Source organism: Mobula hypostoma, chromosome 19 (assembly GCF_963921235.1).
Source record: "Mobula hypostoma chromosome 19, sMobHyp1.1, whole genome shotgun sequence".
In the NCBI taxonomy this organism is placed as follows: Eukaryota; Metazoa; Chordata; class Chondrichthyes; order Myliobatiformes; family Myliobatidae; genus Mobula; species Mobula hypostoma.
In genome coordinates this window covers 59,089,508-59,111,341 of record NC_086115.1, presented here as the reverse complement: position 1 = coordinate 59,111,341, position 21,834 = coordinate 59,089,508, and the positions used below count along the sequence as shown (strand labels likewise).

Below are 21,834 nucleotides of genomic sequence, written 5' to 3'. Positions count from 1 at the left end.
TAGGAAGATTCTGACTACCTACTGCCTATAATTTTGTATGCCTTATCCTCCTCTATTCCAGGGAAAGCAAACCCAGCCTACCCAGTCTCTTCCCACAACTAAATCCCCATGCTGGTGAATCTCTCGAGGATGCTTATCCTTCCAGAACATGGCTATCCAATAGACCTTGAGGCTTGAATGTTTGATCTTTAAGCGTTATTTTCCTCAATTGACAAATGCTGTGCAGGCGCATTGAAGAGCTCCAAATCATCAGTGATTTGTTCATTGAAGCATATGGAAGACACATCTTGATCTCAGATTCTGTAAAACATATACCCTCTACTAAACTCACCCATTTTCTGTCATTTTTCTGCAGCCATAGAAGATTACTTGGCAACCAGCACCTCCAGTTATGGAAATATCTATTAATGAACTCTCATTCATCGGGAAATAAAATGCTTCCATTCAGTTCTCCCATTTCCTGTGTCTCTGTTGTATTTTCCACTGATGAGACTTTCCACATATCAGCCCCCAGGAGGTCTTCCTCTCTTATCCGAGGTTTGGAATGTCAGCTGTCAGTTGTGCTCAACTTGAAATCTGGTCAATAATGGTACTAAATCATATTATTTAAATTAATATTTTTTATTTGGGTTTTTCTCATCCTGCATATTTGTTTAACAATTAATTTCCTAATTTGATAACTACCCCACCCTTGCCCATATGTCCAACTGGTATTTTACTAATAATTTTCAAGTGGTTCCTTACAATTTCCTTTACAACAGGAGTCCCCAACATTTTTTTATGCCATGGACTGCTACCATTAACCGAGGGGTCCATTGACCTCAAGTTGGGAACCCCTGCCTTACCACATCTTTAACTGGTTTAAAATTCCCATTTTCACTGGTAATCCTTTCCACATAAATGTTGATACATCTCTGGCTTAACACAAAAGAGCTGATTGTGGACTTCAGGAAGGGTAGGACGTGGAAACATGAACTAATCCTCATAGAGAGATCAGAAGTAGAGAGAGTGAGCAATTTCAGGTTCCTAGATGTCAAGATCTCTGAGTATCTAACCTGGTCCCAACATATTGATGCAGCTATAAAGAAGACAAGACAGCGACTATATTTCATTATGAGTTTGAAGGGATTTGATTTGTCAAATAAAACACTCAAAACTTTTATAGATGTACCATGGAGAGCATTCTGACAGGCTGTATCACTGTCTGGTATGTTGGGAGCTACTGCACAGCTTGAAAGAATCTACAGAAAGTTATAAAATTAGTCAGCTCCATCTTGGGTACTGGCCTCCATGGTATCTAAGACATTTTCAAGTAGTGATGCCTCAGAAAGTTGATGTCCATTATTGAGGACCCCCTTCACCCAGGCCAGGGCGTGCCCTTTTCTCATTGTTACTGTATGGAAGAAGGTACAGAATCCTGAAGGTATGCACAGCGATTTAGGAACAGCGTCTTCCCATCTGCCATACGATTCCTAAATGGACATTGAACCCTTGAACACTATTTCTGTTTCTGCGCTATTTTTAATCTATTTAATACACATATATATACTTACTGTAATTTATTTATTTAGTTCTATATTATCATGTATTGCATTGAACTGCTACTGCTAAATTAACAAATTTCACAACACATGCCGGTGATAATAAACCAGATTCTGACTCTGGTGGAGTAGAGATGTGTCTCTACCAAAGGAGGTGTAAAGCGCTCCTTCCCCCTGCTATCCTGCAGGTCACCCTTGGGCAAGGTGTAGTACCTGCTTTACCCCACCACCCCAGATCAGGGTATGTGAAACTATGGGAGCAGGTGGCATATGGTCGTAAGTGTGGCTGGTGCATATCACATGCGACCACTGATGCCAGGTAAACAGTCTCTGAAGAATATTGATAATGGCTGGGGTCACCTGTCTTGTAAAGACACTGCCCAGAAGAAGGCAAATTCTCGTATTTTCTTGTTCTTGCTTGTCAAGATTTGCTGTCGTCCAGTTGTAATGGTGTCCTCCTTCGTCTTCATGAGCAAGTATTAGCAAGAATGGGTTGTGCCTTTTGCTCACTAGCTGATACTCATTAACAAAGCTGCATGAAGACCTTAGTCAAGAGAATTGAGTCCCATTGCAACACCACTGACACAGAAACCCGAGTATATAAACCATATGAACAAATTAGTTGTATTGCTGTACATAAAGAACATCTCAGAAATGACAGCAAGACTGCTTTAGCAACACATCATCACAGTTGCTCACAAGCGGACTGGAACTTTGAGGAGGAATCTATCAAAGCTCAAAATACAACAATATGTAACTGATAGAACAAATGTTATCTGCAAAGTCTAGTGTAGTGACTGTGGTAAGTATTACATTGGTCAAACAGGAAGAAAACTATCAACCAAGCTAATGAGCATTATCAAGTGAGCAGAAGGCGCAACCCACTCTTGCAGTATCAGCTCATGAAAATGAAGAAAGACACCATTTCAACTGAATGACAGCCAGAACCTTGACTCCAGCAAGAGCAAGAATTTCTCGAAGCATAGTCCTCTACAGTAGGGTCCATCAACAAACATATCAGCGTAGATCTGGTATATGAACCTCACGGGGGGAAAACAGAGAAACATAGAAACATAGAAAATAGGTGCAGGAGTAGGCCATTCGGCCCTTCGAGCCTGCACCGCCATTTATTATGATCATGGCTGATCATCCAACTCAGAACCCTGCACCAGCCTTCCCTCCATACTCTCTGATCCCCCTAGCCACAAGGGCCATATCTAACTCCCTCTTAAATATAGCCAATGAACTGGCCTCAACTGTTTCCTGTGGCAGAGAATTCCACAGATTCACCGCTCTCTGTGTGAAGAAGTTTTTCCTAATCTCAGTCCTAAAAGGCTTCGCCTTTATCCTCAAACCGTGACCCCTCGTTCTGGACTTCCCCAACATTGGGAACAATCTTCCTGCATCTAGCCTGTCCAATCCCTTTAGGATTTTATACGTTTCAATCAGATCCCCCCTTAATCTTCTAAATTCCAACGAGTACAAGCCTAGTTCATCCAGTCTTTCTTCATATGAAAGTCCTGCCATCCCAGGAATCAATCTGGTGAACCTTCTTTGTACTCCCTCTATGGCAAGGATGTCTTTCCTCAGATTAGGGGACCAAAACTGTACACAGTACTCCAGGTGTGGTCTCACCAAGGCCTTGTACAACTGCAGTAGTACCTCCCTGCTCCTGTACTCGAATCCTCTCGCTATAAATGCCAGCATACCATTCGCCTTTTTCACCGCCTGCTGTACCTGCATGCCCACTTTCAATGACTGGTGTATAATGACACCCAGGTCTCGTTGCACCTCCCCTTTTCCTAATCGGCCACCATTCAGATAATAATCTGTTTTCCTATTTTTGCCACCAAAGTGGATAACTTCACATTTATCCACATTAAATTGCATCTGCCATGAATTTGCCCACTCACCCAACCTATCCAAGTCACCCTGCATCCTCTTAGCATCCTCCTCACAGCTAACACTGCCGCCCAGCTTCGTGTCATCCGCAAACATGGAGATGCTGCATTTAATTCCCTCATCCAAGTCATTAATATATATTGTAAACAACTGGGGTCCCAGCACTGAGCCTTGCGGTACCCCACTGGTCACTGCCTGCCATTCTGAAAAGGTCCCATTTATTCCCACACTTTGCTTCCTGTCTGCTAACCAATTCTCTATCCACATCAATACCTTACCCCCAATACCGTGTGCTTTAAGTTTGCACACTAAAAACAACAACGTCAACAATTAATGAATTGCCAGTAATCTCAGGATCTGGACAGCGAAGCTAGCACTTCCAACAGACCTCCCTCAAAGCTAGCCAATCAGAATGTTCTACTGCTAAACTGTTTTGAATCAGATCACAATGTCTAATCAATATCCATTTGGACCCTGGAGGATATGCTGGCATTCTGAGGAGTCAACACCCTCAACTGTGCACTGATGATGGGTTCTCGATTGGAGCTGGAAGATCTGCAAACGTTTTGCCAAGCTCGGTGATCATCCAGACTTCCAAATGACCTCACTTTTCTCATCATGAACTAATTTTACTGCTTTCATTGTCTGAGCTTCATTCTTTAAACTTAAGGGAACTGAAATAAATCAAATGAATGAGAATTTATTTAAACTTTTTGGTCTGTTCAGTTACTGTCACTGAATACTGTACATTACTAAAACATTTTCCTGTCTGTTATTCACTTTCACTTTGCTACCTGATTTATTTCTTTACAATTTTAAGGCCTATCTTAAAGCATACCTCTCCAATAAAAAATGGCCATCTCTCCAACAATTTCATGACATTTTTACTTAAAAATGCTTTTTGTGTGTATTACATTAGTGAAACTATTTGTATAAAAATTAATAAAGTTAATGCCGTAGTTTGAAGCAATTTAAAGTCAAAGTAAATTTTATTATCAAAGTACATATATGTCACCATATAAAACACTGAGATTCTTTTTCCTGTGGGCATACCCAGCAAATCTGTAGAATAGTAACTATAACAGGATCAATGAAAGATCAACCAGAGTGCAGAAGACAACAAGCTGTGCAAATGCAAATATAAATAAATAGCAATAAATAATGAGAACGTGAGATAATGAGATAAAAGAGTCAGTCAAGTGAGATTGTTGGTTGTGGAAACATCTCAATAGATGGGCAAGTGATTGTAGTTATTCCCTTTTGTTCATGAGCCTGATGGTTGAGTGGTAGTAGCTGTTCTTGAACCTGGTGGTGTGAGTCCTAAGGCTCCTGTATCTTCTACCCGACGGCAGCAGCAAGAGAGCATGATCTCTGGATGCTGCTTTCCTATGACAGCGTTTCGTGTAGATGTGCTCCATGGTTGAGAGGGCTTTACCCATGATGTACTGGGCCAAATCCACTGCCTTGGACAAGATGGCAGCGGTGATCATCATGCATTTATATGTGTAATATTCATTTGTCTGGATTCAGTAAAGAAATTTCCTGCTGCTCTGTTGTCTTCAAGTTTTTTGGACTTCTACATTGTTATAAGACCATTAGATATAGGAGCAGAATTAGACCATTTGGCCCATCGAGTCTGCTCTGCCATTTCATCACAGCGGATCTAATTTTCTTCTCAGCCCCAATCTCCTGCCTTCTCCCCGTATCCCTTCATGTCCTGACTAATCAAGAATCTTATCAGCCTCTGCCTTAAATGTACATAAAGTCGGCCTCCACAGCTGCTTGTGGCAAGGAATTCCACAGATTCACCACTCTCTGGCTAAAAATGCATGTATGTAAGTTCTGTAAGTTTTTGTTGGTCTTGGTTAAAGGCCTGCATAATTTATTTTTAAGCTTCTTCTTCAATTGTTAACGAAGAATTTTAACTAAGCTTCTGCTTGATTGAGATCCTTGTTTAAATGCTGATGAAGCAACTGAACTCACTTCAGAGATATAAGGGGTCTATAGCTCCATAGTTAATTACTTTCAATATTGTGATATGCTATGCTTCCAATTTTTGGGCCGTGCTGTAGTGTAGTGGTTAGCACAACACTTTACAGTACAGGCGGCCCAATTCAGTTCCCTCTGCTGTCTGTAAGGAGTTTGTTCTCCCCGTGACTGTGTGGGTTTCCTCCGGGTGCTCCGGTTTCCTCCCACAGTCCAAAGACGTACCAGTTGGTAGGTTAATTGGTCATGGTAAATTGTCTCGTGATTAGGATCAGACTAAATTGGGGGGATTGCTGGGAGGTGCGGCTCGAAGGGGTGAAAGGGCTTATTCCACGCTGTATCTAAATAAATTGTAAGAATCAGACTGCATCATATAAATTAATGCTTTTATATGTTTTTATTTGTCACAGTTGCTATATTTGAATTAAGTCACCATATGGAGCAGCTAATACAAAATCTATTTGTCTTTGGAACAGTTTCCATTGTATGAGAAAGCAGTTATGAATAATTGCCTTTATTTTCAATACATAATTCAGTTCATATACATGTCTGATCTTTGTCATTTCAATGCCTTTGTTTTGTTTCAATTGTTACAGGATAAATATTTGAGTGACAGAGAATGGAACAACAAGCAGATGAGCTGATTACGCCAGAGGCTGATGAACAGATGTCAAATTGTGACCATGAGAAAGTAAATCTGTCAGTGATTGATGGTGGCAAAAGTGATGAAGTTATTAATGGCATCACAAGTGAGGAAACTGATGCACAAAATGGTACATGTCTTGAGTCAGAGATGTATTCAGCAACCAAGACACTAACATTAAAAGAAGACACAAATTCAGAACATAACGATGGATCTGCCAAAACACAAGTGAATGTAAAGATTGAACGGTGTATGAATAACTTGGCAGATCCTGGCGGAAGTGGAGAGCCATGTGCTCTAATGTCTTTCAGCAGTAATATGGGAATAGGAACGGAATGTAAAGAAAAAGTGATTGATTGTGGAGAATTTGTTACATCGGTCAGTGATCAAACATTTAATCCCATATCAGAGAAGTTGACACAGGCAGAGACTACTGATTGGCGCAAATGCGTATCTCACCCTTCACAGAAGATTGATTCAGCAAGTCCTTTTGATACCAAGATAACTAAGGATCTAATATCCAGGATGGAATTTGAATCTTCTCAAGATGCTTTGCTGGATGAACTAGAATCAGAATATAGTACTTTTTCAACAGATTCAACAGTGACTCCCAGTTTACCTAATGGAATTACAAAAGAACGAAGCGCTGTAGTCATATTCAATGAATCTCTGCAAAATAAATGTCTTCAACAAGCAAGCAAAATAAAGAAGTGAGTATTAATTGCAAGAGATTTTAAAAATCCTGATATCTTTGTCAATAGAAATCCAGTATGTTAGTAACAGAGAAATCAGTAAATCCTATTGTGTGATTGTAGTATATAGAACAATAGACAATGGATATACCTGAGCTGTTCTATGAGCAGATAATTTTGAATGACTTGGTGTCAGACACTACCCTTGGGCTTATGCCATCATTTTCTGTGAAACATATCATGCCTCACTCTATATCTAGGCAAATGTATCTTCCAGGATCTGGAGAAAAGAACATCAGTATTGCATTTCAGCCTATTAGAGAAACACATGCCATTGACTGATTCATATTATTTTAGTAAATAGCTGAATTTAGCACTCAGTCATTTTGATGTAGAAAACAAACATTTTCAGACTGAAGGATTGGATACAATTTATCAATAATTTATTTTAAGGTAAGCTATTGAGAATAGATTGGAGACGTGTACATGTTAATGAGTTAATAATCCAGAGTTTGGACTCATTGTGATGCTTAAGTCTGACCTTGAGTTTTGTTTCTAACAGGAAATATGAAATTAAGAAGCTTCAAAATATAAAAATGACTAGAGTTGAGGAATTGTGTAAAAATTGAAATAACATAGTAGCGTAGTGGTTAGCTACACTAAAGCAGCTATAGGCATTGGAGATTGGAGTTCAATTCCGGCACTGTCTGTAAGGAGTTTGTAAGTCCCCCTGTGGAATGTGTGAGTTTTCCCCTACTGCTCCTGTTTCCTCTCCCATTCTAAAGTTGTATAAGTTAGTAGGTTAATTGGTCATTGTAAGTTGTCCCATGATTAGGTTAAGATTAAAACAGGATTGGTTCAGATGGCACGGCTCGAAGGGTAGGAAGGATCTGTTCAGCGCTGTATCTCTAAATAAATAAATAAATTAAATAAAAAGTAAATCTTCCCATCTCTATACACTGTAGCCCAGGGTTTCTCAACCAGGGTTCTGTGAGAGATCGTGATTAAAAACAAAGAAAGATTATTTTTTGAACTTCGCACATAGTATGATACTAACCAGTGGTGGGCAGTGATCGAGCAGCCCGTTAGCAATCTTGTGAGAGGTCTCTCAGTCCAATATGGCAGTGTGCAGTCGGACCAGGGTTATTTGGTTGGGTCCAATCTCAGTTTTTGACACGATATAGGGGAGACCGTTGATGATTGGTGAGCACTGTATTGCACAGAGGGGAGGATGGTATGCTGATGTTTGGTGAGCACTGTATTGCACAGAGGGGAGGATGGTATGCTGATGATTGGTGAGCACTGTATTGCACAGAGGGGAGGATGGTATGCTGATGATTGGTGAGCACTGTATTGCAGGGGAGGAGAGGACTGTAGGCTGATGATTGGTGAGCACTGTATTGCACGAAGGAGAGGATGGTATGTTGATGATTGGAGAGCACTGTATTGCACGGAGGGGAGTTCGGTAGGTTGATGATTGGTGAGCACTGTATTGCACGGAGGAGAGGATGGTTTGTTGATGATTAGTGAGCACTGTATTCCACAGAGGGGAGGATGGTAGGCTGATGATTGGTGAGTACTGTATTGCACGGAGGGGAGGACTGTAGGCTGATGATTGGTGAGCACTGTATTGCACGGAGGGGAGGATGGTATGTTGATGATTAGTGAGCACTGTATTCCACAGAGGGGAGGATGGTAGGCTGATGATTGGTGAGTACTGTATTGCACGGAGGGGAGGATGGTATGTTGATGATTAGTGAGCACTGTATTCCACAGAGGGGAGGATGGTAGGCTGATGATTGGTGAGTACTGTATTGCACGGAGGGGAGGACTGTAGGCTGATGATTGGTGAGCACTGTATTGCACGGAGGGGAGGATGGTATGTTGATGATTAGTGAGCACTGTATTCCACAGAGGGGAGGATGGTAGGCTGATGATTGGTGAGAACTGTATTGCACGGAGGGGAGGACTGTAGGCTGATGATTGGTGAGCACTGTATTGCACGGAGGAGAGGATGGTATGCTGATGATTAGTGAGTACTGTATTGCACGGAGGGGAGGATGGTATGCTGATGATTGGTGAGCACTGTATTGCACGGAGGGGAGGATGGTATGTTGATGATTAGTGAGCACTGTATTCCACAGAGGGGAGTATGGTATGTTGGTGATTGGAGAGCACTGTATTACACGGAGGGTAGGATGGTATGTTGATGATTAGTGAGCACTGTATTGCACGGAGGGGAGTTCGGTAGGCTGATGATTGGTGAGCACTGTATTACACAGAGGAGAGGATGGTATGCTGATGATTGGTGAGCACTGTATTGCACGGAGGGGAGGATGGTGTGCTGATGATTGGTGAGCACTGTATTGCACGGAGGGGAGGACTGTAGGCTGATGACTGGAGAGCACTGTATTGTATGGAAGGGAGGATGGTATGCTGATGATTGGTGAGCACTGTATTGCACGGAGGGGAGTTCGGTAGGTTGATGATTGGTGAGCACTGTATTGCACGGAGGAGAGGATGGTATGCTGATGATTGGTGAGCACTGTGTTGCACGGAGGGGAGGATGGTATGTTGATGATTGGTGAGCACTGTATTGCACGGAGGGGAGTTCGGTAGGCTGATGATTGGTGAGCACTGTATTGCACGGAGGAGAGGATGGTATGCTGATGATTGGTGAGCACTGTATTGCACGGAGGGGAGGACTGTAGGCTGATGATTGGTGAGCACTGTATTGCACGGAGGGGAGGATGGTATGTTGATGATTAGTGAGCACTGTATTCCACAGAGGGGAGGATGGTAGGCTGATGATTGGTGAGAACTGTATTGCACGGAGGGGAGGACTGTAGGCTGATGATTGGTGAGCACTGTATTGCACGGAGGAGAGGATGGTATGCTGATGATTAGTGAGTACTGTATTGCACGGAGGGGAGGATGGTATGCTGATGATTGGTGAGCACTGTATTGCACGGAGGGGAGGATGGTATGTTGATGATTAGTGAGCACTGTATTCCACAGAGGGGAGGATGGTATGTTGGTGATTGGAGAGCACTGTATTACACAGAGGGTAGGATGGTATATTGATGATTAGTGAGCACTGTATTGCACGGAGGGGAGTTCGGTAGGCTGATGATTGGTGAGCACTGTATTACACAGAGGAGAGGATGGTATGCTGATGATTGGTGAGCACTGTATTGCACGGAGGGGAGGATGGTGTGCTGATGATTGGTGAGCACTGTATTGCACGGAGGGGAGGACTGTAGGCTGATGACTGGAGAGCACTGTATTGTATGGAAGGGAGGATGGTATGCTGATGATTGGTGAGCACTGTATTGCACGGAGGGGAGTTCGGTAGGTTGATGATTGGTGAGCACTGTATTGCACGGAGGAGAGGATGGTATGCTGATGATTGGTGAGCACTGTATTGCACGGAGGGGAGGATGGTATGTTGATGATTGGTGAGCACTGTATTGCACGGAGGGGAGTTCGGTAGGCTGATGATTGGTGAGCACTGTATTGCACGGAGGAGAGGATGGTATGCTGATGATTGGTGAGCACTGTATTGCACGGAAGGGAGGATGGTATGCTGATGATTGGTGAGCACTGTATTGCACGGAGGAGAGGATGGTATGTTGATGATTGGTGAGCACTGTATTGCACGGAAGGGAGGATGGTATGTTGATGATTGGTGAGCACTGTATTGCACAGAGGAGAGGATGGTATGCTGATGATTGGTGAGTACTGTGTGGCACAGAGGGGAGGACTGTAGGCTGATAATTGAGTGCTATATTTCATGGTGGGAAGGATGGTAGGTTGATAATTGGTGAGCGCAGTATTGCACAAAGGGGAGGATGGTAGACTAATGAGGCGCATGAAGTGCATTTTCTGAGCATTGAAGGGACTTGCCCAACTTGGGCTGTGATGTTAATCTCTCCCTCTTCCAACTTCGCCTTGCGTGCCGCCAATCGACTTATGGGAGTGAACAAACTACCAGTATACTAGAAAATTGGAAGGAAATTTTATTCTAAACAAGGAATTTGTTGTAGGCATTGCAAAAAGTGGATTGTGTAGGTTAGAAGTGAATTGTATTGTTGTTTTCATAGTTTTTGTGACTTTCTCGTTTAATTATTTATTATGCCATTCTTATTAAGCAATAACATACATAGAAATTTACAGCACATTACAGGCCCTTAGGCCCACAATGTTGTGCCGACCATGTAACCTACTCTAGAAACCGCCTAGAATTTCCTCACTGCTTAGCCCACTATTTTTCTAAGCTCCATGTACCTATCTAAGAGGCTTTTAACAGACCCTATTGTATTCGCTTCCACCACTGCTGTTGGCAGTGCATTCCATGCACCCACCACTCTCTATGTGAAAACTTACCCCTGACATCTCCTTGGTGCCTGTTTCCAAACACATTAAAACTATATCTGCTCATGTTAGCCACTTCAGCCCTGGGAAAAAACCTCTGGCTATCCACATGATCAGTGCCTCTCATCATCTTATATACCTCTATCAGGTCATCTTTCATCCTCCGTCGCTCCAAGGAGAAAAGGCCAAGTACACTCAACCTATTCTCATAAGGTACGCCCTCTAATCCAGGCAACATACTTGTAAATCTCTTCTGCACTCTCTCTATAGTATCCATATCCTTCCTGTAGTAAGGTGACCAGAATTGAACACAGTACTCCAAGTGGGAACGCAAAAAAAAGTCTATCTTTACAATGAAAGCACTTAGCACTTATAATCTAATAATCTAATCAATGGGTTTTACATGGGTTGAGGATCCAAGTTGTCCTATTCCATTGTGCCTAGTTTGTGGCAAACAACTTATAATGCTGCAAAATTGAAAAGACACTGAACTACAAATCACAGCCATGTGACACGTAAAAGTTCTGATTATTTTAAACAGTTATTGGAATCTCAAAACAAACAGTAAAACTTTTGTTAATAATGTCACAGTAAAAAGACTCTGGAAGCAAGTTATTTAGTAGCAGAAATTATTACACATAGAAGGAAAATTCACACAGTTGATGAGAATCTAATGATGCCAGAATGTAAAATTACAGTCAGTAAAATGCTAGAACAAGATGTAGTATGTGAAATTGAAAAGGTTGCACACTCAAGCAGCACGGTAAGTCGAAGTGTTGGTGACATGTCACATAATGCTGAAGAGGCTTTGTTTGATTAAACTAAAAAACAGCAGTTTCTCTATCCATGGAACATAGAAAACCTACAGCACAATACAGGCCCTTCGGACCACAAAGTTGTACCGATCATGTCCTTACCTTAGAACTACCTAGGCTTACCCATAGCCCTCTATTTTTCTAAGCTCCATATACCTATCCAGGAGCCTCTTAAAAGATCCTATTGTTTTAGAAGAGATTTAATTTTTTTATGGAGGCCACCACCATGCATTCACCACTCTCTGCGTTAAAAAAAATAAACTGCAACAACTTACCCCTGACATCTCTGTACCTACTTCCAAGCACCTTAAAACTATGCCCTCTTGTGTTAGCCATTTCAGCCCTGGGAAGAAGCCTCTGACTGCCCACACAATCAATGCCTCTCATTATCAGGTCACCTCTCATCCTCCATCGCTCCAAAGAGAAAAGGCTGCGTTCACTCAACCTATTCTCGTAAGGCATGCTCCCCAATCCAGGCAACGTCCTTGTAAATCTCCTCTGCACCCTTTCTATGGTTTCCACATCCTTCTTGTAGTGAGGCGACCAGAATTGAGCACAGTACTCCAAATGGGGTATGACTAGGGTCTTATATAGCTGCAACATTACCTCTTGACTCTTAAACTCAATCCCACAGTTGGTGAAGGCCAATGCACCGTATGCCTTCTTAACCACAGAGTCAACCTGTGCAGCAGCTTTGAGTGTCCTATGGACTCGGACCCCAAGATCCCACTGATCCTCCACAGTGCCAAGAGTCTTACCATTAACACTATATTCTGCCATCATATTTGACCTACCAAAACGAACCACCTCATACTTATCTGGGTTGAACTCCATTTGCCACTTCTCAGCCCAGTTTTGCATCCTATCAGTGTCCCGCTGTAACCTCTGACAGCCCTCCACACTATCCACAACACCCCCAACCTTTGTGTCATCAGCAAATTTGCTAATCCATCCCTCTGCTTCCTCATCCAGGTCATTTATAAAAATCACAGAAGAGTAGGGGTCCCAGAACAGAATTCTGAGGCACACCACTGGTCATCGACCTCCATGCAGAATATGACCTGTCTAGGTTGATGAGTCAACAGATTTCAGCAATAAATGTCATGTTGTCACATTTGTAAGATTTGCTAATGACAGTGAAATTCAATAAAACCTTTGCTGTTGCAACGAGCTGCCGGAAGCAAGCAAAGGGCAAGATATATTTAATGTTTTTGTCTTCCTATCTGGAAACAAAAGACCTGTCTTGGCGGAACTGTGATGGCATCTGTACTGATGGTGCCCCATCAATGTTTGGCTCCATGAGAGGTTTCATTTCTGTTGTAAAATAAAATTCTGATGTCACAACACAGTGCTTCAACATTGCAAATAAATTTTTCTGTTGCAAATAGCATTAATTAAAATCAATTTACAAACTTTGTTTAAATTGAATCTACCGACCTACCTTTAGAAAAATTAAATCCCATTTTGGCTTAAGCCAGTTATTTAACAGAAATTTATTATGTTTGCGCTCTGAGTTTTAAAATTTGTGAAAGGGAAAGAAAGAGATTAATTTCAAGAAAGGTAAGCTAAGCTTAACTACCTGTTTTTTTTTCCAAGAAAGGTTGGCTAAAAAGTCATTCTCTACTCAAAAGAACACTGACAATTATTTCTGGATTATCATATCTACAACTTACTGATCACACTAACATACCGTGAGCTGTAGATATAATAATTTTTATGCAGGGGTTCCCCGAGACCTGAAAATTATTTCAAGTATTTCTCTAGGGCAAAAAGATTGAGAAAGGCTGATCTGGCCTTTGTGGGTTTCCAGTCCTGAAAAATATGATTGATTCTTTAATCCCCTCTATGGTAACCTTGCAATCACGAGCCCCATCAATTTCTCATCAGGTTATTTAGAAATGATCATTATCATCACCAATGCCTTCACTACAAACACTCTGATAATGAATAATAAAGAGTAGATTTATAGTAAGCTATTTTGCTTCCTCTGTGCAGAAGAACTATAAATCCTATAAAGCAGATATGTGGCATGAATCGTGGCAATATCACCTGGTGATTTTTTTAAATTAACATTATGAAGAATCTCTTTGCAGACTTGGTCACTGTTTACCTAAGAGGGATGACTGCTTTACATCACAGTCATTTGATTACGTTGGTAATCATGAATTTTTATTCACGTATGTTCTCAAACTCTTGGATACATTAAAAATCTATTTCTTTAAACTCAGGGAATGGAGCAAAATGAAATATGGATTTTCAAAAGACTGACCTGATCAGCTGGATTGTTTGACTCCTTTCTAGATATAGTCTAATATAATCCAATTACTTTCAGTATACTGAAGAAATTTTTAACTCACATAAAAGTTAGAGCTGGTTAATTCCTGGGTTTGGTTTCTGTGAGTTTTTAGATTTTTTTTAGATTAGATTATGAGGACACGCAGTCCTCTTTTATTGTCATTTTGTAATGCATGCATTAAGAAATGATACAATGTTTTTCCAGAATGATATCACAGAAACACATGACAAATCGACTTAAAAACTAACAAAAACCACATAATTATAACATATAGTTACAACAGTGCAAAGCAGTACCGTAATTTGATAAGAACAGACCATGGGCACGGTAAAAGTCTCAAAGTCTCTCGAAAGTCCCATCATCTCACGCAGACGGTGAACCTCCAGCGCCGCCAACTTGCCGGTGCAGCATCCTGGAAGCATCCGACTACAATCCGACTCCGAGTCCGTCCAAAAACTCCAAGCCTCCAACCAGCTCTCCGACACCGAGCACCGAGCACCATCTCTGCCGAGTGCTTCGACCCTGGCCCCAGCGACAGGCAATAGGCAAAGCCGAGGATTTGGGGCCTTCCTCTCCAGAGATTCTCGATCGCACAGTAGCAGCGGCAACGAAGTAGGCATTTCAGAAGTTACTCCAGGTATTCCTCCGTGCTTCTCACGGCTGTCTCCATCAAATCCGGATTGTGCACGGCCCCCTAGTTAACACATACGATATTCATTCGGAACAGCCGCGCGTGCTGCGTCACGCCACCATCTTCTCCTCCCTCCTTTAAGTAGCATATGTACATTCTGGAGGTAGTGTATGGTTTTAAGGAATTATTCAGCAGAAAGAGGTGTGAACTTGCTGGCACCAGCATTTATTGTCTACCAGAATTTCTCCTTAAATTGATTGTCTTATCGTGTTAAAAGTTTTTGATAAAGTGAAGCACAATAAGTTATTTGAAATATTACCGAAAACTCTAGATTAGTGGTCACCAACCTTTTTAAGCCCAAGATCCCCTACCTCGACCTTAGTGAAAGGTAAGATTTACGTACTAAATCATTTAGAGAAAACACAGCTCAGATTGTACGTCCAATTTGAGGCCTTTTACTTGGGCTAATTGTACTTGAATTACACAAAATAAGTTTGTCAAACTTTCAAATTAATTCAAACAAGAAAACACTGTAACTAGCATATCAAACAGGCCATAGCTGTCTTTAAGAATATTACAATACTTCACACCTTTAATTCTAATTTAATTTTATTTCAACACGAAAAATAAATGAATAAAAATTGACTGTTGCACTCAGTGTGATGACTGGGGCTGAATACTTTCTGCTAGTTCCCTGAAATTTGGCTGATAACTACAGGCAGCCTGTCTGAGACAGTCTGTGAGGTGTTTGTCTGTAAGACAGCTCTTGTACTAAGATTTAATAATTTTCATCTGTGAAAATGCAATTTCACAGAGATAAGTTGACCCAAAGTAGGCACTGACTTTTAGTGCAATAAAACCAATGTGCACACCGCGCATTGCTGGGGCCCCATCAGTTGTAATTGCCACTAATTTATGAATGGGGGTGTCATTTTCACGGGCATATTTTTTAAACTCATTGTAAATATCCTCACCTCTTGTTCTCTTGTTTAATTGCAAAAGAGTGAGGAAGTCCTCCTTTGTTGTAGAATCCTGGAAAGACATTCTGACAAATACAACAAGCTGAGCTGCTTGCATTACATCCAGGGATTCATTGAACTGTAGTGAAAAATATTCACAGAGTGACAAGTCCTTTAACACTTGTCGATCCATGTCCTCTGACAATGTCACTGTTGCAGGGCCAAGCGGTATATTATGTATTGCGGTTGTGATGCCGTTTTTGTTTTTAAAGTCATTGAAAACAGTCTCTGCGGAATTGGCCATTGCTTCTTTGAATAAATCGCCATCTGTAAAAGGCTTCTTGTGTTTAGCCAAAAGGTGACTTACACGAAATGATGCTTCAATAGCAGCCTTATTTTGAGCAGCATGTTTTGTGAAGAACGATTGCTGGGCCTTCAACCCCGATTTCAGCTCCTCAACTTTCCTGGCACGAATTGCGCTCTTCGGGGGGTAGGTGTCTTTAAACTCCTGGTGGTTGCTGTTGTGGTGCCGCTCCAGATTCCCTCTTTTAGTCAGTGCTTGTGTTTGGTGGCACAACATACATACACACTTGTCTTTCACCAAGGTAAACAGAAATTCCCCTTCCCATTCTGGATGGAATTTGTACATTTTTGCCTTCTTTTGTGGCGCCTCCGCCATGCTATCAGGATATCACGAGCAAGTGCCGTATATTGATGTTTGCGACAGTCTGCACTAATTGACAGTCTAACCTAATTGGTCACTTTGATGTAGCACAAGCTACGCTGAAAACGTGGTGCATGGCGGGGGAGCTACGCACATGTGCACTGGGCAGAAAGAACAGAACTAAAACCCCGCAACCCGGAAACAATCTCTCTTTACAAACAGCTTTCAGTAGCAAAAGTATTGCTATATTACTATTATCCCAATTAGTATTATTTACTTTTATAATGCTGACATTACAACAGTATTTGTGTATTGTTTTCTCCCCTGATTTATTTAATGTGTACGGTGAAACAATATTACAAAAAATAAGAGACATCTTGGGAGTCAAAGTTGGTGGCGAAAACATCAATAATTTCAGATATGCAGATGACACTGCGTTAATTGCAAGTACGGAGGAAGAACTACAAAACTTAATTGATATAATTGTTGAAGAGATTGCAAAAAATTGGTCTGTCTATCAATTGCAAAAAGACAGAATGTATGGTGATATCAAAAAAGAAGGAGAATCCTATCCTGCAGGCTGAGAATAAACGGGGAAGACATAAAACAAGTACAGAACTTTTGCTACTTGGGAAGCTGGGTGACATCAGATGGCAGGTGCGACATGGACATCAAAAGTAGAATAGGGATGGCAAAAGACGCCTTTATGAGAATGAAGAATATACTGACCAATACTAAACTAGGCATGACAACCTGCCTCAGAGTACTGAAATGTTACGTTTATCCAGTTATGTTATATGGCTCAGATTGTTGGACAATATCTAGTAACATGACGAAACGAGTTGTAGCAGCAGAGATATGGTTTTTGAGGAGGATGCAAAGAGTATCATGGACGAAACGAATATCTAATGAGGATGTCATGAACAGAGCAAGTACAAAAAGAGGAATAATGTATGAGATCATGAATAGTCAACGTAACTTAATTGGACATGTGATTAGGAAAGAGGAGTTAGAATGCACGTAACTATGGGAAAGATTGAAGGGAAGAAAGCAGGAGGAAGACAAGGACAAATGATGATGGAGACAGCAGCCAGAGAACTGGAAATGAATACCAATGAATTGATCCACTTGACCCGAAACAGGAGTGTGTGGGCCATGGCAGTCAAAGCTCAAACTGGACATGGCACCTGATGGTGATGATGGTTGTGTTAAAGGGTAGTTGAGAGTTAACAATATTGCTCTGTGTCCAGAATGACAGAGAGGCTAGATCAGATTTTCTTCCAAATAGATAATTGGATTTTCATCATAATAATTCAAAATACTGCTGTCCCTATGGAAGAAAATTGTTGCAGCATTACAGGTAGACCAGGTGGTGTAAAAGACATTTGGCATACTGGCTTTCAGACGTCAAGATACTGAGTATAGGAGTTGGGATGTTATGTTGCAGTTATATAAGTTGTTGGTGATGCTACATTTGGAGTACTCTATACAGGCAGATGTATAAGTCGTTGGTGATGCCGCAGTTGGAGTACCATATACTCTGCTATTTAAGATGGGTGGGAGACAGCAGGAAGGAAACCTGTTAGCCTGTCAACAGTGATTGGGAAGTTGTTGGAGTCAGTTGTTAGGGATGAGATTACAGAATACCTGGAGGCACATGAGAAGATAGGCCAAAGCCAGCATGGTTTCCTGAAAGGAAAATCCTGCCTGACTACCCTACAGCAATTTTTTGAGGAAATTACAAGCAGGGTAGACAAAGGAGATGCAATAGACGTGGTGTACTTGGATGTTCAGAAGGCCTTTGACAAGGAGCCGCCCATGAGGTTGCTTAGCAAGATAAAGTCCCATGGAATTACAGGGGAGTTACTAGCATGAGTGGAGTATTGGCTGGTCAGCAGAAAACAGAGAGTGAGAATAAAGGGATCCTATTCTGGCTGGCTGCCGGTTACCAGTGCAGTTTCGTGAGTTGGTGTTGGGAACGCTGCCTTTTATGATGTATGTCGATGATTTGGACTATGGGTTTAATGGATTTGTGGCTATATTTGCCGATGGTACAAAGATAGGTGGAGGAGTGGGTAGTGTTGAGGAAACAAGAGCCCAGAGAGACTTGGATAGTTTAGGGCAATAGGCAAAGAAGTGACAAATGAAATACAATGTTGGAAAGTCTATGATCATTCATTTTGTTGGAAGAAATAAACGGGCAGACTATTATTTAGATGGGGAAAGAATTTAAAATGCAGAGATGCAAAGGGACTTGGGAGTCCTTGTGCAAGATACCTTAAGGGTTAACCTCCAAGTGGAGTCGGTGGTGAAGAAGGCAAATGCAATGTTGGCATTCATTTCTAGGGGTATAGAATATAAGAGCAGGGATGTGATATTGAGGCTCTATAAGGCACTCGTGAGACCACACTTAGTTTTGTGCAGTTTTGGACTCCTTATTTTAAAAAAGATACACTGACATTTCAGAGGGTTCAGAGAAGATTCATGAGAATGATTCCAGAAATGAAAGGGTTACCATATGAGGAACATCTGGCAGCTCTTGGGCTTATTTCCTTGGAGTTCAGGAAAATGAGGGTGAATCTCATAGAAACATTCCTAATGTTAAAAAGCCTGAACAGATTAGATATGGCAAAGTTATTTCCCATAGTAAGGGAGTCTGGAACAAGAGGGCACGACTACAGGATTGAAGGATGTCCATTTAGAACAGAGATGCGGAGAAATTAGTTTAGTCAGAGGGTGGTAAATCTGTGGAATTTGTTGCCACGAGTGGCTGTGGAGGCCAAGTCAATGGGTGCTTTTAAGGCAGAAACAGAAATATTCTTGATTAGCCAGGGCATCAAAGGGTATGGGGTGAAAGCAAGAGAGTAGGGATGACTGGAAAAATTGGATCAACCCCTGATTGAATGGTGGAGCAAACTTGATGGGCCGAATAGCCTACTTCTGCTCCTATATCTTATGGTCTATACAGGCAGATGTATAAGCTGGTGATGCCACAGTTGGAGAACTGTATACAGACAGATGTATAACTCGTTGGTGATGCTACAGTTGGAGAACTGTATACAGGCAGATGTATAAGTTGGTGATGCCACAGTTGGAGTACTCTATACAGACACATAAGTTGTCGGTGATGCTGCAGTTGGAGTACTGTATACTGTTCTGGTCATCCTGGTATAGAAAAGGCATTAAATGGAGAGAGCACAGAAAAGATTGATGAGGTTGTTGCCAGGGCTAGAAGGCCTGAGTTATAGGGAGAGGTTGGCCAGGCCAGATCTTTACTCTTTAAAACATAGGAGAATGAGAGACAGCCTTGTAGGAATGATTAAATTGTGAGAGACATTGATAAGGTAGATGGTAACAGTTCTTTTTCCCCTTGGCAGGGGTGTCATAAATTAGGGCACATGGGTTAGCGTAAGAGAGGAAAGATTTAGGAGGGACCCGAGTGGTAACTCGGCGGAAGGAGAAGATGGCGGCATAACACAGCGTGCGCAGCTCTTCGGTGAAATGATACCATATTTGTAAGTAGGATGCCGTGCACAATTCTGATTTGATGGAGACAGACATGAGAAGGCACAGAGGAATATCTGGAGAAATTTCTGAAATGCCCGGTTCGCTGCCGCTGCTACTGTGCGAACGAGAATCTCCGGAGGGAAGGCCCCAAAATCCCCGGCTTTGCCTGCTGCTGGCGACCGAGGCTGGGGTCGAAGCGTTCAGCAGAGATGGTGCTCGGTACTCGGTGTCGGAGAGCTGATCGGAGCTTGAAGTTTTCGGATGATTCAGAGTCGGACTGTGGTCAGGCATGGCAGGAAGAGTTTTCTTTCTTCTCCCGTCTGCGTGAGATGTGGGACGTTCGAGAGACTTCGAACTTTTTTACTGTGCCATGGCCTGTTCTTCATCAAGTTATGGTATTGTTGCACTGTTGTAACTATATGTTATAATTATGTGGTTTTTGTTAGTTTTTCAGTCTCGGTCTGTCCCATGTTTCTATGATACCATGCTGGAGGAATATTGTATAATTTCTTAATGCATTCATTACTAAATGACAATAAAAGAGGACTGCGTGTCCTCATAATCTAATCTAATCTAAAACTATTTCATGCAGAGTGGTGATTATATGGAATGAACTCCAGAGGAAGTAGTTGAGTTGGGTACAATGGTATCATTTAAGAAGCATTTGGATAGGTACATAGAGGGGAAGGTCCTGGAGGGTAAGGGCCAAATGCAGGAAATTGAGACTAGCAGGTGGTCAGTATGGACATGTTGGGCCTTAGGTCCTGTATCCATGCTGTATTACTGTATGACTTCATGACTCTAAATTTGTTATCTGCTGAATGTATGTGATTTTGTAGTCTTCAGCAAAAGACTGTGGGAATTTTTTGTTTATCTGTATTTAGGAAAGGGAAACTGAGAAGGCTTTCTATAAGAAAGGCATAGGGCTGTGCCCAAATGTTTGAAGCTCTTCTCTGTCCTGGTCACCAGGAAATGGAATTGGCTGAAGGAAAGAAGGAGCAGAGAACTAGGAATAAAATAGTTGAGTGGAGTGCCCAGGTCTGATGTTGAAACCATGTTTCTAATTTACAAATAATAACTTAAAAAAAGATTTTGACATTATTACCAGCAGGAGTAGTTGGAAATATACTTAGGAAAGACAGCAAGAATTAAAGATGTCTTAAGGGAATATTTTCAACTTACAAAGAATTGATTAAAATAAGATAAAAAGGTTGGCAATGTATCGCTTCATCAAATTATCAGGAGAATAAGAAACAGAAGCCATGTTGGTAAACATTTTAAAATTTAATAAACTTCTTGTATCAACATCAGAAAGGATGCATTATATCATCATAACAAGTTCAAAACCATTACTTCAGAATCAGATGTACTCGGAAGTGTAGCACCGCAAGATTTCTCAAACCCAAAGTGTGTGTTGCCATATAATTTGTTTTCGGCTTTGTTTTGAAGGAGTATTACCAACCAATATGTTGTGCAAATTCGTGCTGCTTCATGGAATGACACTCTTTCATCATCTCCAAAACTTAAGCCGGAAGTTGCTGGCTTAACACTTCATTCAAGTGATGTAACACAGTATTCACTGAGTGCTGTACAAGAATCTATGTCATAAAGTTGATAGTGCAATTGGTGGTGTAACATGACTGGAACAATTCAACAAAGTTGGAATGCTACTCTTTTAGGCAACATTTGGTTCACAGCAATCATTTTAAAATAGACAAAAAACAAAATGATGGTTTGAATACATCCTCTCTGGTGCAGCACTTGCTTTAGATCTCCACAGTGCCTTCACTCTAATGGTAAGACTCTTGGCAATGTGGAGGATCA

The 21,834-nt window shown here is 41.5% G+C and overlaps 1 protein-coding gene across 4 annotated transcripts in view; it reads left to right on the top strand.

Moving 5' to 3' along the window:
- The window catches only part of ccdc186 (coiled-coil domain-containing protein 186), a 114,989-nt gene that overhangs the window by 11,468 nt on the left and 81,687 nt on the right, over positions 1-21,834 (top strand). For all 4 annotated transcript variants that reach the window (XM_063071996.1, XM_063071997.1, XM_063071995.1 and 1 more), the window contains exon 2: positions 6,026-6,782. In XM_063071996.1, coding sequence (XP_062928066.1) covers positions 6,049-6,782 — 734 coding nt within the window. In that variant the 5' untranslated portion in view covers positions 6,026-6,048. The remainder of the gene's footprint in view (positions 1-6,025; positions 6,783-21,834) is intronic.